At 35.3% G+C, this 17836-nt stretch overlaps 1 protein-coding gene across 1 annotated transcript; it reads left to right on the plus strand.

Annotated features, from left to right (window-relative positions):
- The first annotated feature begins 393 nt into the window (after positions 1-393).
- On the plus strand, positions 394-17334 carry LOC144440007 (inactive tyrosine-protein kinase 7-like). Its single transcript, XM_078129236.1, has 17 exons — positions 394-475; positions 960-1217; positions 1888-2157; positions 3204-3461; positions 4251-4517; positions 5372-5659; positions 10585-10836; positions 11217-11398; positions 11891-11947; positions 12624-12822; positions 13244-13348; positions 13573-13718; positions 14175-14297; positions 14959-15088; positions 15415-15523; positions 15991-16123; positions 17218-17334. The coding sequence occupies exons 1-17, from the start codon at positions 436-438 to the stop codon at positions 17332-17334; spliced, it is 2934 nt and encodes a 977-aa protein (XP_077985362.1). The 5' UTR covers positions 394-435.
- The last annotated feature ends 502 nt before the right edge of the window (positions 17335-17836 follow it).

Consider the following 17836-nt stretch of genomic DNA (forward strand, 5'->3'; position numbering starts at 1 on the left):
TACACCGTGCGATTCTTGCAGTTCAAATTGAAGAGGGGTATACTTTATTGTATGTTGTTGACCCACTGTATTGATTAAAAGAAGGGGGTTCGCATTTGGAATTTCAATAATAGGCTGTGTCACTGTAAATAACTCAGAAGAGACTGGTTCCTCTATTCATGAAGACATAACACGATCGTGAAAATGTACTTTCTCCTATTTTAAGACCCACCAGAGAGGGCGGACATCGACCATCCACATGGTGGTACTACTATTGAGTACAAGAGCTTTGTTGTCATATGTGATGCAGACAGTAACCCAAAACCAACGTTCAGGTGGTTTACCCCAGCTGGCGATATTTTGTCCTCAGATTCAATGTTAAAGATAAACAGTACTTCGAGGGATGAATCTGGAATATATACATGTGTGGCAACCACTGTATTTCATGACAGCACGATGCAAAATGTCTCAACAAAAATATATATGGATGTGCAATGTAAGTATACATTAAAATTATTGCTGTCGGTCAATCAGCCTGCCTGATTGTATGTACCCCATTCATATATTTCTCTCCGTTTTCCTTCATTTCCTCTTTCCTTCCTGTACCCTTCCACACACACACACACACACACACCTCTCTCTCCCTCCCCCCTCTCTCCCCCCCCCCTCTCTCTCTCTCTCTCTCTCTCTCTCTCTCTCTCTCTCTCTCTCTCTCTCTCTCTCTCTCTCTCTCTCTCTCTCTCTCTCTCTCTCTCTCTCTCTCTCTCTCTCTCTCTCTCTCTCTCTCTCTCTCTCTATTGTATTTGTTTGTGATTCTCAACTCGCCGTCATTAACAAGGGTGGCCTGTCACTGACGTAAATGAATTATTATGTCTTGGCTGTTTTATGTATATACTGCATGATTTTTATAATACCACTGTCTGTAAAATAACAAAACTTTTGATACAGTTGAAACAGACCTTTCATATTATCCTCATCAGACATGCCCGAGGTCACACCCATACACGACGAAACTATATTGGAGGGCGAATCTTTGATTATAAATTGCTCAGCAGACGGTAATCCTAATCCTCAGTTCACTTGGACAACACCAGAGGGTCGTGTAATTGATGGAAATATACTGGATTTGAATCCAATACAAAGAACGCAAAGTGGAAACTATACATGTGAAGCTAACAATGACTTATACAATGGACAACTCGGAATAGATCGTGAAACCATGAACGTGGATGTCCAATGTGAGTTATGAGACTGTTTTGAATTTTGTTGGGTATTATATTAAAACAGTATATTAATGACGCAAATCGAGAAATCTGATTCGTGTTTACATCAAACTATAAACTGTTCTAAAGTAGTGATGTAGCTCAGTAGTTGACACACATCCATCACGTTGTGATGTTTACAAATACTAGTTCACTATCACAACCATATACAACCTTACTTCTGGTCTTGTGTTTGATTTTATTATTAAACTGGAATACTAACAATCAAGTACCTCTTTCAATCTAAAGCCATGTTACCTTGAATAACCCAGAAGATACCAAGGTCTGTATTCGTTCATGTAGTCATGCATCACTACCTAGTTTGTATTCAGACGTGGATTCTATTTTGTCATATGTAGTAATTTACAAACAAATTTAAAGGCGCTTTACTCACTGTTTCTCGGATCGCAGTGAGTATCGAGCACACACACACACACACACACACACACACACACACACACACACACGTTTCCAATGTTCTCAATTGAATGCGAACATACATATTTATTGAATTTCAAAAACACCAAGTTTAAATTATATTTCATCAAAGTTAACACAAAAGTTATTTAAAGATAAATGCTAAAAAAAGTCAAGACGACTGGAGACTGTCAAACAATATCGTCAATTTTCTTTCTCCCTATTTAAGACCCACCAGAGAGGGCGGACATCCACCATCCACATGGTGGTACAACAACAGAGTACAAGACCTTCGTTGTCGTGTGTACTGCCGACAGCAACCCAAAACCAACGTTTGAGTGGTTTAACGCAACAGACGACATTTTGTCCTCAGATTCAATGTTAAAGATAAACAGTACTTCGAGGGATGAATCTGGAATATATACATGCGTGGCAACTACCACGTTTCATGACAGCTCGGTGAAAAATGTCTCATCAAATATATATATAGATGTGCAATGTAAGTTTAAATCATATTGATGAAATTTTGGGATGTCTAATGTGTCTGTCTGTCTGTCTGTCTGTCTGTCTGTCTGTCTGTCTGTCTGTCTGTCTGTCTGTCTGTCGGTCGGTCGGTCGGTCGGTCGGTCGGTCGGTCGGTCGGTCGGTCTGTCTGTCTGTCTGTCTGTCTGTCTGTCTGTCTGTCTGTCTGTCTGTCTGTCTGTCTGTCTGTCTGTCTGTCTGTCTGTCTGTCTGTCTGTCTGTCTGTCTGTCTGTCATGTATGTATGTATGTATGTATGTATGTATGTATGTATGTATGTATGTATGTATGTATGTATGTATGTATGTATGTATGTATGTATGTATGTATGTATGTATGTATGTGAGTGTGTCTGTCTATTTGTGGACGTGGTGTTTCCAAACCTACTACATTGATTCTAATGAAACTTACAACACATCTTCGATGTACTGATGACAAGAACTGATTAGACTCTAGTAAACATTATTTGAATACTAATTAGACATTTGCACTTAAAACAGTAGCTCGTAATTAGAATATATCTTAAGAATACAAACTTCACATAATTGTTACATATATTAACTAACAAATCACACATGTTTGGTAGATATTGTTGTATATAGTTCTTATTTGTGATGTTTAATTTGCATAAATAATCTTAATCTTATAATCGTAGTAATTTATGTGAATAATTAATGATGTTTTGATAATTAGGCAATATGTTAAATATGCAAGCTTCAAATTTTATATACAGGTAGTTTCATATATTTAATTTCTCAGTTAAGGGGTACATCATGTATGATGGATAAATCTCAGAATTTTGCATGCCAACAATGTGTTAGCAAGAAATATCCCAGGTTTTGCCCTTACGAGAAGCATTAAGTTTGTTGAAATTCTAATCATTAAGAACGGGAACATCTCAGTCACTTGAACATACTACTATCTTGACATTTTATGTAATATGCAGTCAATATGAAATTTATCATATAACATAATACATATTTTTGATACAATTGTAACAGACTTGTGTATTAATTTCCCTTAGACATACCCCAAATCACACCAATGCCTGACCAAACTACGGTTGAGGGCGAATCTTTGATTATAAATTGCTCAGCAGACGGTAATCCTAATCCTCAGTTCACTTGGACAACACCAGAGGGACGTGTAATTGATGGAAATATACTGGAATTGAACCCAGTACAAAGAACGCAAAGTGGAAACTATACATGTGAAGCTAACAATGACTTATACAATGGACAACTCGGAATAGATCGTGAAACCATAATCGTGGATGTCAAATGTGAGTTGCTACATATATTAGACTAATTTGAAGCTTGTTGCGCATGACGGAACGAGCATCCACCTTGTTACCTTAGTACTAACTAGTTCTAGTCCTGCCCTTCTTCTTTTTTTATCCACTTGTATAGCAATCCCCCTTATATATGGCTGGTATACCAGTTGGCTTTGACCATTAAACTCAAATGCACTTGCTATCGGCCGTACACATATTTCGTTCACTTATCATAGGATTATATATATATATACACAATCCTCCCTCACGGGTGGTTTATTGCTTTAAGTATACATGTTATTGTTCTGTTTAGAATTGTTATATTCAAATGTTTGTGAAAAAAGATTTCCTTTCGAAGATTCTACATTACTCACACCATAGTTCAACATTATTATCACGTACATGTCGTTACTTAATAGTTTGTGGGATAAGTAGAGGGAACGGTTGATCGTTTTAGAATAGGGAACATGCAATCCAGACTGAGCATGCTCAGATACAAAGGACTATGGGAGTATCTGTAGTTCTCATAATACCTAATCTGGGGCTATCGATAGAATAAACCTCCTACAATGGTCAGGGAACCATGAATTGATTATTTGTGGTCACAAAGTTTGTAACATTATTGTTATAATTATTGATTGATATTTAGTATCATATTTCCCATGATGCAACATTGAATATGACTGGTTTGCAAGTTCCCTAGTGTATATTGGTGAATTGATTGTTAAAAAAATAGTGTGTAAGTATTTATTTCAATATGTGCCTGTGAATTAATATAACCCCGTCTATCTATCATAGATCTACCAACAATAATTGGAAATAACTATTTTAGTGCTGAATTCAGACAGTCAGTGACTCTGATCGTTGAAGTACAAGCTAATCCCATCCCTGTTACATTCGGTAACTGGTCGAAAGACGGTCTAGTATTGCCACAGCCAATCAACACCGCTATGAGTAGCAGTCTACACATCGCAGTAGTTACATCAGAACATTATGGCGTATACAATTTGAAATGTTCAAATGATGCTGGGACCCAACTTTTTGAAATTCATCTAATCCAAATAGGTATGGTATTTCCTTGGCTCATCTTTTGTTATATTTTGTACTTCTAATATACAGAGATTGTGACAGACAGACAGACAGACAGACAGACAGACAGACAGACAGACAGACAGACAGAAAAACAGACAGAGACAGAGACATACATACATACATACATACATACATACATACATACATACATACATACATACATGCATGCATGCATGCATGCATGCATACATACATACATACATACATACATACATACATACATACATACATACAGAGATACAGAGAGACAGATAGACAGACATGCAGAGAGACAGACATACATACATACATACAGACAGACAGACAGACAGACAGACAGACAGACAGACAGACAGACAGACAGACAGACAGACAGATAGATAGACAGATAGATAGATAGACAGATAGATAGATAGATAGATAGATAGATAGATAGATAGATAGATAGATAGATAGATAGATAGATAGATAGATAGATACATATATACAGAGATAGATAGATAGATAGATAGATAGATAGATAGATAGATAGATAGATAGATAGATAGATAGATAGATAGATAGATAGATAGATAGATAGATAGACACAGACACAGAGAGAGACATACAGACAGACAGACAGACAGACACAGACATACATACATACATACATACATACATACAGACATACAGACAGACAGACAGACAGACAGACAGACAGACAGACAGACAGACAGACAGACAGACAGACGGATCGGAGTCGGAGACAGAGTAGACAAGCAGGCATTAATGACATGTACGTTTTTAATTGACACTTGTATCTACCACTATAGTCATATCTAACACAATTCACCCGTCTTTATATTCAGGACCACCGGAGACTCCTAAGCGACTTGTACTGGAGAAAAGAAGCTACAACTACCTAACTATTAGAATAATTCCAGGATACGATGGTGGTGATCCTGGTAGCCTAGTGTACGTTTTCCAGTACCGTCAAACTGGAAAGACAGACTTTATTTCACGTGATATTGACAATGCAGCAGAGAATGTGATTATAAGTGAACTTATGGAGTCAACAGACTATGAAATGAGAGTATATGCTATGAATACTTATGGCCAAAGCCGATCAACACAATACATCGTCTTCAAAACATACGGTGAGTAATATACATTTCTTTCTTTCTTTCTTTCTTTCTTTCTTTCTTTCTTTCTTTCTTTCTTTCTTTCTTTCTTTCTTTCTTTCTTTCTTTCTTTCTTTCTTTCTTTCTTTCTTTCTTTGTTCTTTCTTTCTTTCTTTTCTTTTTTGGGGGGTGTGCATGAGAAAAATGAAGGTAGTCTGTAAAGATTCGTCAATGTTTGGGCTTCACCCATTGCTTTCACAAACACAATGTAGAGCGCCCCCACCGATGAATCTTTCAGTTTAAATGATGGAGAGATTTGGTTTCATGATGTGATTGATCATCATGAATCATCACCAGTATATAAGTCTGAGAAAAGACAAATAAATATTATTGGTTATTTCAATATGACCTCAATTTATTGATGGTTTTAGAACAGCATAAACAAGCCCAATACTATAGTGTCTGTGTCAGCGATACACATATTAATAAAGTGCAAGAAGTTGTAAAGTTTCGTTCTTCGATCACTTTTAATCCTTGATCTACGAAATTACCCTAAAGTTTTACATGAAACGATTTACGTTTGTAACTATGCCTTACTGCCTCGACCGTTGAAAGGAAACTGTGTGAGTTACAGGGAGGGGAGGAGGAGTAGCAGCATATATTCATTCATCTCTCACCTATAAGATGTTACAGTTTAATGTTATTCATTCAGAATCGATATGGTTTGAAATTTATGGCAGAAAAAACCGAATCATTGTTGGAGTTTTATATCGCAAGCCAGGGACAGATATTGTAGAATTTGAAAATAGTCTTTCTGATGTACTTTGCAAGGTCAAGTTAGATAGGAAATTTTGTATCCTCATGGGAGACTTCAACATTGACAGTGGAAAGTCAGATTGTAACACAGTGAATTTTATATCCAAGATGCAATGCTTTCTCCTCAATCAGATTATCACACTACCAACGAGGGTCACTGCTTCTTCTTCGTCTACAATTGATCATATTTATACAAATATAAATACTTGTCATGTAAATACTGGTACACTTGTTACAGATATATCTGACCACTTTCCAATTTTTGCAATGTTTGAAAACTTTAATATTAATTTACCAATTTCACAATCAGTCACAAAGAGGGATTTCAAGAATTATGATCGAGATAGCTTTATTTCGGACCTACAATATGTTGACTGGAGTTCCGTTATCAATAACAACAGCAATGTGGATGAAGCATTTGATGCATTTAGTAGTTTATTTACCGATGTTTGTGACCACCATGCACCGCTGAAAGTAAAAGTTGTCAAAGTTAAAAGGAAAAAGAATCCATGGATTACAAAAGCAATCAAGAAATCAGTAAAAACAAAACATAAGCTGTTGTCAAAGGTAATCTCTAGTCAGCATAACCAAGATGTAGTGTTACGTTATAAAACCTACAGGAACATTCTTACAAGTACAATAAGAAAAGCGAAACAGACTTATTATGCTGATTTATTCACTGTTAGTAAGGGTGCCAGGTTGTGGAATGTAATTAATGACGTGTTAGGCAAGAAAAACTGTTCAGATAAAGTACCACCTACTCTAAAGGTGGATGCAAATAGTTCTACGCGTATTGTATCAGAACCAGCTGATGTTGTTGAGGAGTTCAACAAATATTTTGTTAGTGTAGGTCAAAGGTTGGCAAATAATATTCCGCCGACCAATTGTGATTTTTGGCAAAATATGGGCTTACCTCAGTTACAATCATTTTTTCTTCAACCTGTTACGCCTCTTGATATCAAAGCGCTTTTAATTAATTTAGATAGAAAAAAGGCTAGTGGGTGGGATAATTTAACTCCCCGACTCCTCATTGATGCTGCTGAAGTAATAGCGCCGCCTTTGGCTCACGTCATAAATTGTTCATTTTTAATTGGTACATTCCCATCAGCGTTGAAGGTCGCCAAAGTGAAACCCATTTTCAAGAAAGGGGAGAATGACTCTGTTGGAAACTATAGACCTATATCTATTTTGCCCCTATTCAGTAAAATCATTGAAAAAGTCATAAATAAACAAATCATCTCTTATCTGGACAAATTCAATATTTTGTATAGACATCAATATGGTTTCAGAGAGAATCACAGTACCAAACTTACCTTGATTAATTTAGTAAATCACATTCTTAAAGAGATTGATAAAGGGAATTTCACTCTAGGGGTATTTATTGATTTCAGTAAAGCGTTCGATACAATCGATCATTCGATCTTATTAGCCAAGCTTGAACATTACGGGTTCCGGGGCACTTGTCATAACTGGTTCAAAAGCTACCTGTCAGGTCGCTCTCAGTTTGTCCAGCTAAACGGTCATATATCGGAAAAACGTTTTATTCACTTTGGAGTACCCCAAGGCTCTGTACTAGGCCCGACTTTGTTTTTAATGTATATAAATGATCTTCCAAACTCGTCCTCTTTCTTTGATTTCCGTTTGTTCGCAGACGATACCAATCTCTTTCATACCTATTCACAGGTTGGGGAAATTAATTTGGATCATGTTTCGGGTCAATTACACGAGGTTCAACGTTGGTGCAATACAAACAAATTGACAATAAATAGTGAAAAATCAAATTTTATAGTATTTAGAGGGCGCAACAAGAAAGTAAATTTGATTGGTGATATCACATTACAAGGCAAAAGCATCAAGGAGGAGTATGTTGTCACCTTTGTGGGAATTACTTTAGACAAACATCTCTCTTGGTCCGACCACATCGAAAAGGTAAACAAGCTAATCAGAATAAAGTGTGGGATTTTGTATAGACTTAGACATATATTACCATTACACATTTTACTACTCTTGTACAACACATTCATACTCCCCCATATCAACTATGGCCTTGAGGTTTGGGGTAACACTTATTCATCACATCTAAATCGTATATTAATGTCACAGAAAATGATTGTTCGAACAGTTTTGTTTAAATCTCCAACGGATCACTCATCTCCTTTGTTTGCTCAGTTGAATATTCTAGATGTTTTTAAACTGCATAGATATTTGATAGGTTCCTTTATTTATGGCTTGATCCATCAACTATCACCACACACTTTGTATGATTATTTTGAACCTTCACACCATAACTACAATACAAGACTCTGTTCATATCAAAATATTTACCCATATTATGCCAGAACAAACTCAGGTCAGTTTTCTTTCTCCTTCTCAGGGGCAAAAATCTGGAATAGCATCCCTGTCAACATAAGATGTATCAATACGCTAAACGAATTTAAGCGATCTTATAAACAATTTCTTCTAGAAGAGTAAATTAAACCACTGTACAATTTATTGTTACCGTATGTTCTTCATAAGTACTATGAACTCCGAGGTACTATGTATTTCCTTTTGCTATATCACTTTGCTGTCAAACATTGTATATAACTATGGTAGGGGACAGGCTTGAATAGCTGTAAGCTAAATCCCGATTCCCCTATTTACCCACGAAATAGTATTTTTGTATGTGTATCTGTAATGTTCATTTGTGCTTTTGGGTAAATAAACACTATATATATATATATATATATATATATATATATATATATATTCACTGTGTTGTCTAGTTGTTCATGTTGTAGTACTAAAATACTGGTTTGACATCCGTGTGTACTTAAGGAGGTGCTGGCCATCTCAAGTTCTCGTTCGTCAACTGTGACAAATACGTGTACAGCCCGTTTTATGTTACCGTTTACTTGTTCTGTTTGCTATAATAATAATAATAATGTTCGGTTCTTATATAGCGCTTTCCCACACCATGCTCAAAGCGCTTTACAATTATTACCCCTGGCTCGGATCAGAACGGCACAACGGCCCTTTAGTCTTCCTCAACTCCCCGGGGAGCAATTCCAAGCCAGTCACGCTAACCATTCACCCATCATGACACCACGTGGAAACCAATAAGAACTACATATTCTACACTAAAATAGCAAGATCAAAAGTAGTATAAGTAACCCATTTAAACGTACTGCAACCAGACGAAGACTCGCTGGCAAAATCGTTTTGACGTCTAAATTTGATGTCTGTATGGTAGCAATTTAGTTCATTTCATGTAAACAAAATGTCGCAAGAAAGTGAAGTTATTCAATATTGCTATCTTAAAGTGTAGTATGTGCAGACTGTTTTTTGTTTCTGCATGGTCGTCTCAAACAGAACATGTTAACGGTAAATCGAAACGGACTGTACTGCAAGTTTGTAGGATATGATACAAGGGTTTATCACTAAGTGATGATTCATGGATGACAGTAAACATGACAACATTCATAAGTCTATGTAAATAAGAACAAAATTAAAGTGACACAAGTTGAGTTTATAAACTTTTCTTTTTAATTGATACATGCCTTCAATGACATCATAATTTGGTATTGTTAAAACATATGGTCACGTGATATATTACAGGGATTTCCTCGAAATACACGTATAAAATACGTCATTGGATTGTTGATAAATTAGTTATATCTTACTGCCAGTCATACCAGGTTAGAGTTCAGTCAATAGGGAACTTGCAAACCCGCCATGTTGAATGTTGCATCATGGGGAATGTGGTAATAAATACTAATCAATTAGTATTGTAAACAGTAATGTTGCTTTGTTTATTACCACCAGTAATCAATTCATATTTACCCTGACCATTGTGCATGTGAGAGGTTTATTTCATCGGTAGCTCTAGATAAGTTATTACGATAACCACAGATAATCCCATACTCCTTTGCGTCTGAGCATGCTCAGTCTGGATTGCAAGTTCCCTATTGCAAGTGATGGTTAAGTACGTATACAACAATAAGTAGAATACTGTGAATATATTTATAACAAAAAAAATACACCAAAACATATAAACACAGCTTTTGCCTCCTTTAAGAAAATAAATACCTATATAATACTATACAAGCAGTAATAGATACTAGTAGAATCAGATATAAATTAACTTTTGTTATGTTATGTCACAGCTAAACCAGTTCTGACTTACAATTCAACAACAAGAGCTTTACACTGGACTGGCTATGGTGATCTGGATAATATCTCTTTCTGTGTCAAAATAGAGGAGTACGTGAACAGAAAATGGATGTTGCTTGAAAGCTGTCTTTCAACTGCTTCAAATAGCTATAACCTTCCAGCGTTGAAAGACGTCAGTGAGGAATATAGAATAATGTTTTGTAGCAGTGAGATAACTTGTGAGGAAGAATCTTTCAATACTCAAGGTAATGTAAATAGTATAAATTTATGAAATAATGTAGGTTTTATCACTGTGTCGTCATTTTAGAGTGAACATTACAGCTGTGTAGTATGGGAGTTGGCTATTCAATTGAACTATATAGGTATTTGTTAAGTAATTTATTCAAACGTATATAGTAAAACAAAAGATAGACTACATTACACAGCTCATCATTGTAGTGTACACTCCTTCAATCACTAGCTTAAGAGAAATGCAGACGACAACAAAACTTCAGTCTAAAGACACAGTGACATATTCCAAATTTTGAAATACACAAGAAAACGCAAGTGAATCGTAACCTTTTACAAGCTCATTGATATAATTATGTATTGTACCTTCAAGTTCCCGTATCTGCTTCTTTTAAAGTTGAAACTATGAAAACGAAGGGGCGTCCAGCAAAAGATACCGCTGACGATGGCGGATTGATAGCAGGTGCAGTGATAGCAGCGGTGATATTTGTGATTGTCTCTGTACTTGCTGTATGGTGTTTTCGTAGAAGACATTCCTCCAATGAAGATGAAGAAGAGAGTGAAACTTTCACCATGGAGGCGAGTATTCACATTATATCGGTTGCCTTTTTTAATAAGTTAATTTAGATACATAGATAGATAGATAGATAGATAGATAGATAGATAGATAGACAGACAGATAGTTAGATAGATAGATAGATAGATAGATAGATAGATAGATAGATAGATAGATAGATAGATAGATAGATAGATAGATAGATAGATAGATAGATAGATATATAGATAGATAGACGGACGGACGGACGGACGGACAGACAGACAGACAGACAGACAGACAGTCAGACAGACAGACAGACAGACAGGCAGACAGACAGACAGACAGACAGACAGACAGACAGACAGACAGATAGCCTAATCTTCCTAATGTTCATCATGCACATGGTGGTATACTAGTGTAATGAGTACATGAATCCATTAGAATACGTCCAGGACGATATCTAGTTAAAACTATTGATCCATTTATAGTGCAATACACTCATGCGTTGTTGTAATATTTTTTTATATTCACAGGAACCAGATACCAGTCGTAATCAGCAACAAAGCAACCCACAGGCAGTCTACGAATCTGTAAGTAACAAGAAACTAAGGTTGACAGAGAAGAACATCCTTTATTGGCGTGATATATAAGAAAATGATTTAAAGTGATTGAGCGTTTACAAAATACAGAGAGCAGCATGTTCTTTACCAGTGTCGTACCTGTCAATCATCCATATCAGCCGTCAGGTATTCCTGATACCTCTAAACATCTGTACAAAAAGTCGAGGAAAGTCAAACACACAAAGTTTATTGACAACTTTTAAGAGATGATGCAGTCATTATATAAGAATATACAATTACTTTCGTTCCTACTTGATGTTGTAATTTTCTTAAATAACATACCAACATCATGTCTGAGAGTCTGAGATGATATAAAGTTAATGCAAGTCAGACTGATCAAATTTTGTATTCTCAGTCTGACTTGCATTAACTTCATATCATCTCAGACCACTATAGAAAACCAAGGCGTCATACTGCAGACGGTGGCGGTGTTTAATATATCCTACTTCACTTAGGGGCAATGTAATATCTGTTTTCTATAGTGGGCTGAGATATTATTTATATTTAATATCAAACAAGATTGTGTATCTAATTGTTGTTATTTGATCATCTGTAATTAATTGACTAATTGTGAATGTTTTCTGTATTTCATATTCATTAGTGAAATTTCATAAATTTATTGTTTTTCATTTGCTGACTTCTCTAGATAGAAAGCGTTAGAATGGATGAAGTAAACCCTACTGGCACTGTAACTGATGACAATTCTGGTTATGAACTTCCTGAAATACCGAAGGCTGATATCACTGTAGAGTCAACGATTATCTATGAGACTGGTTCTTACAGTATTGTAGAAGGACGCAAACGACACAGGAAGTCATCTTTGGTATACATTAAAAAGACAAAGGGTAATTGTTTGAATGCCATTCATTACAGCTTTTATTGTGTAGTGTTTATATGGATGAAGATTAGGTATTTATTTTGGATTTTGAAGTTATAAAACGATTTTATCATTGTTTCCTACTTGAAAAAATCAATATGAAACAACATATACCAAGTCATTGTTTGTAACCCAATAACTTGCAAAAAGATTAATAAATGTTCTTGTAGAAATTAATGCAGATATAGTGAATAAGAAATCAGAGCTACTGAGGCTTCTACTTCTAGAACACACTTTCTTTCGAAGAATAATTCGAGCCTGGTATACGTAGATGTTCTTGTGACACAGGAATAATACTGATCGTCATTGAAGATACACATAAATAATTATCCAATAATCAATAAATTTAATGATTTGTCTTGATCTTTACAATCATGTACAAAATGTAGATGTCAGCGAACAGAATATCCTGTCGACTGAATTCAATAATTTATACAAGATTGGAAAACACGAAAACATATATGACTTGATTGGACGATGTGAAATTAATCCTGGTAAGTTGCTAATCATCATTTTGTGATAGTGACTGGTGTGTATATAAACGTGGAATTATTGTATATATTATTCCATATGTACTTCTTACAGACATGATTGGTCAATAGGGAACTTGCAATCCAGACTGAGCATGCTCAGACGCAAAGGACTATGGGATTATATGTGGTTATCGTAATGATGAAAGACTTCTTTAATGATTATTTGAATACATTTCATTACACAGGTCGCTATTGTTTAGTATTTGAACCGTTTGAAAATGGCAACCTTTTGGATTTTCTGAAGAAAAGTACTGAAGTCTTTATTAAGTCTAATCTGCAAATATTTGCCAGAGACATTGCGAATGGAATGGCTTTTCTAGCGTCCAAAAATGTAAGTTTATCAATGTTCACGTACCAAAACTAGTAAAATATTTACTCAAGATTATATACCAAATGTGCTTCAAACACTTATTGTTATTATTATTGTAACCGCAGTGGTGTATTGAGATATCTTGATAAGAACATTCAAACGAATGAAACTTTATGGAAATTGAATAACGAACCCACTTGGAACTAAAACACACACACACACACACACACACACACATACATACGTGCATACATACATACATACATACATACATACATACATACATACATACATACATACATACATACATACATACATACATACATACATACACACACGCATACATGCATGCATACATACATACATGCATGCATACATACATACATACATACATACATACATACATACATAGGTCAGGCAGATGAAGCTATGCAAAGTCATTGTAATTATTGAGTTTCGTGACTGGTTTTCACACAGATTGTACACTGTGCCTTAGCAGCAAAACACGTGGTTGTCACAATAAAGAATGTTTGCAAGATAGGGGAATTAGGATCAGCTATAGACTTGGCACATAATGAGAAACACCACCGAAGACAACAGGTAATACGATTTATATAATAAACAGACAATTATATAAAGATGTAGTTTTCCATTTCTAATCAATTCATAAAATGGCAAGATATTGTCGAACAGCATATAGTCATTTATGTCGAATAAATAAACGTTATCAAACGTTATCAGGGTATCGTTTCGAGGTAGAGGAGTTACTAGTATTGCAGGTCTCAGAATGCCCAGCCGTGTACGTGGTAGTTAACACTTCTTGTCTGGCATGGCAAAGAGGACACTAGAAAATGACGATTACACAAAGGGCTGTTATGCAGAGACTGTTTCCCAGTGGTTCAAGTCATGGAATAGTTGCTACATTACAGAACAAGAGCTAATATGAGGTATTGTAGTGCCCGAAAATATGCAGGCAATAAGTATTTATTAATAGCACATTGGTTTTTAAAAACCTTCTTGGGATTGGCTTGTGTCACGTCACATGATATGAAATCGTTTCCCATAATGACCAAATATTATCATACAGTGTATTTAATAGCTGCATCTAATTTGCATTTATGTCTGGAATGTACATATTAAATATACGACCCCGTGCTTGTCATAACGTGTGACAATCAACAAATGCACGTTATTCATTTCCTCAAACCTCTGTTTTTAAAATTGTGGTTTTTTTATTAACAACGTGTTTGTGTCCGTTTAGGACAATGAGCTCGTTCGATGGAAAGCACCAGAAACTCTAACAGCTGATGAATTTACCAAGAAATCTGACGTATGGGCTTTCAGTATATTGCTGTATGAAATGGCCACACGAGGTATGTTAGCATCTTCAGGTAAAGATGTGATAATGATAAAATGTAATAAGTAATGATAAAATAATGTAAATATTTATTTCATGATAAAATACAATATGTTATAAACAGGGAAATTCAGCAAAAATATATAAAACAGCCAAATTTCGATTAAATTATGGTTACAGTACAGTTCAAAGGAAGTTTAGGATAACAGTATAGAAGATATTTATATTGGACGATTACTAAAGAATGAGAATCATTTATTTAATACATTTATCTCTAGTTTAGCTATTATTGATATCCAGTTACCGTTGTGAAGGCGTCGATATCATCATAAATGGAAATAATTGATATTTTATTGACAGGTAGTGAGCCCTATAACGAATTGTCATCTACAATCTCAGAAAAGGAGCTTTTAGAGAAATTGAAAGACGGTTACAGGTTATCGAAGCCTGAAGGTTGTTGTATTGAATTGTGAGTAAACTTGTATGTTGCCACTGTTCACTAAACACTTTCAGTCTGAATATAGTTCATATACTTGTCATTATAATCACATACAACAAGACAACTTAACAAACAATTTATTATAAAAGTTGGTGATTAATCAAAAACATTCATGTGTGATCACTTTAACAAATGAGGAGAATAGGGATACTTCTTGACATATTGATATATTTTTAACAGTGTGACTTTGAAATCAAGGAAAGTAATCCGTATGAAATGATTTTACAATGTAAAATAAAAATGGCTGCTGAAAGCTGTGTTACCTCTAAATCCTTTAGATATTCTGAAATGCAAGTCATGGTGAATCAGAATCACAAAATTATTTTATTATTTCAAATGAAACGGGAAAAGGTTTTCATAGGTCGAAGTGTTAGGAATTCGATTTTTTCAGAAGTGGTCACTGAGAGATGTTGTATACATTAACATATTCAATATAGGTACACATTGATGAAAGATTGTTGGAAAGCAAACGCAAAGGACAGGCTTGATTTTACAGTGATAGTCAAGAGATGTAAAAAGTTGGGAAGTTCTTACCAGCCGCTGGAAGGACGTAAAACGGCTAAGTACGAGGTAATTGTCATTTAACATTAGAAATCTTCTAGTTCTGTAGCTTTTTGGTACAGCTAGAACAGCAAGTATATTATACCATTATAGTGATGGCGCAAATCGAGAGATTGGTTGATTGGTTTAGTCATCGAACTAGCGTGTCTAAAATGAGCGATAATGTACAGTTGGCACGCGTCCAAATTTTGATGTTCACTGTTCGTCTACGACCGTTGAAGTCTGTGCAGGGATGGGGGCGCAAATGAAACCAGAAAATGTTGCGTTTTTATCTTGCTTCCGATATTTTCAATATACTGGTATAATATAATAGCGATAAACCACCCCTGGGAATGGTATACCACTGGGTTTTGACCAGTGAACTCAATATATGCACTCGCTATCGCTCGTGCATATATTTCGTTCACTGGTCAACACCTCTTGGTATACCATTCCCAGGGGATGGTTATTTGCATAAGTATACCATGCACAATGCGAGCATTTAGAACAAAAATGGAATATATACTCGGGTCATTCTACGTTACGACAATGCGTATACATGTCTATACATTACTAGTTCTGCCACGTTCGAAATATGAGTCAACACGTTCGAAATCAGCATTACATTTCCTAATTTTTTCTTTGATATTACCGGCGCTGGTATAATTATGTTACTCTCCAATATTTTCCTTCATTTAGCCGGAAAATACACAAAGACCCCTTCGTATTTTCCTTGGCAGGACGAAGGAAAATATTTTGGGAAAAAAATCTAAGTGGACTAGTACAGTAACTGTAAATAATTCATACATTTAATGATCGACGCTGAGTAATTGACACGTTTAGGTTGTCGTCTTACTTCCTAGATACTTTTATTGTTGAATACTCTACTGCCGAGAGTTTTGTGTACATTAATTGAGCTTTTTAGACTCCCTTCAATCAATAACAATCACACCGTATTCATCATTGAAGGTTCGGATATCTACCACCAAGTAAAACGACAACAGCAACTTGCAAAATGATCTACTTCAGTTGTGTATGTATATCTTGCTTATATTTTGTCAAAGATCAAACTGTCATCAAGTCCTTAAAGCGAAATATAATTTATCATTTCTCTTTATAAATAGGTTTACATTAACACACAAAACGAGATGAGTGCAACTGGTGAATATGAACTAATGGAATTAAATTGTCTGAACAATCTAAAAGGTAACATTAAGCATTATATCAACAATATATCATAAACTCGAGTGTGTCGCTGTTGTATAATCTTCGTTTGGAGCATTCGTCTTGAATATAAACCTGTAAAGTCTGTATTGAATGTGACTATGCTTAGGAAATATATTGTTAACATAAATTTTCGCCAAGTTTCCTTGTTGGAATAATATCACTTTTAAAAGAGTCTCTAGGAATGGTTTTGAAAAATCCTGCCTATAAACCAAAACTGTTAAGAATATGAATAGATTCATGTTTCCATTGACTTACCGCGGCTGCTTTGTCGTCGTTCAATTGACTCATGTCTTAAGTTTGAAAATCGGGTTTCTCTTCTTGAAAGTAATACATTTTGCTGCATGATAAGATAAGAACATTGTCCAGAATATTGGTCTTGGGTTCGATTTAAAATCAATTCACAATTTTGACACCAACCTAATTTCAAATGTAGGTGTAACAAACCCCGTTGTAAATATATTAATATACGTTATGTTAAAATATTATGTTATGTTTGATGAGAAAAGAGATTTTGAA

The sequence above is a fragment of the Glandiceps talaboti genome, chromosome 9 (assembly GCF_964340395.1).
Source record: "Glandiceps talaboti chromosome 9, keGlaTala1.1, whole genome shotgun sequence".
NCBI lineage: Eukaryota > Metazoa > Hemichordata > Enteropneusta > Spengelidae > Glandiceps > Glandiceps talaboti.

Coding starts and splice junctions, on each gene's coding strand:
- LOC144440007 (XM_078129236.1), top strand. CDS start 436: ATGCAAAATGTCTCAACAAAAATATATATGGATGTGCAAT. Junction 12,823..13,243: donor ATACATTAAAAAGACAAAGG/GTAATTGTTTGA, acceptor TACAAAATGTAG/ATGTCAGCGAACAGAATATC. Junction 15,089..15,414: donor AGGTATGTTAGCATCTTCAG/GTAAAGATGTGA, acceptor TTTTATTGACAG/GTAGTGAGCCCTATAACGAA.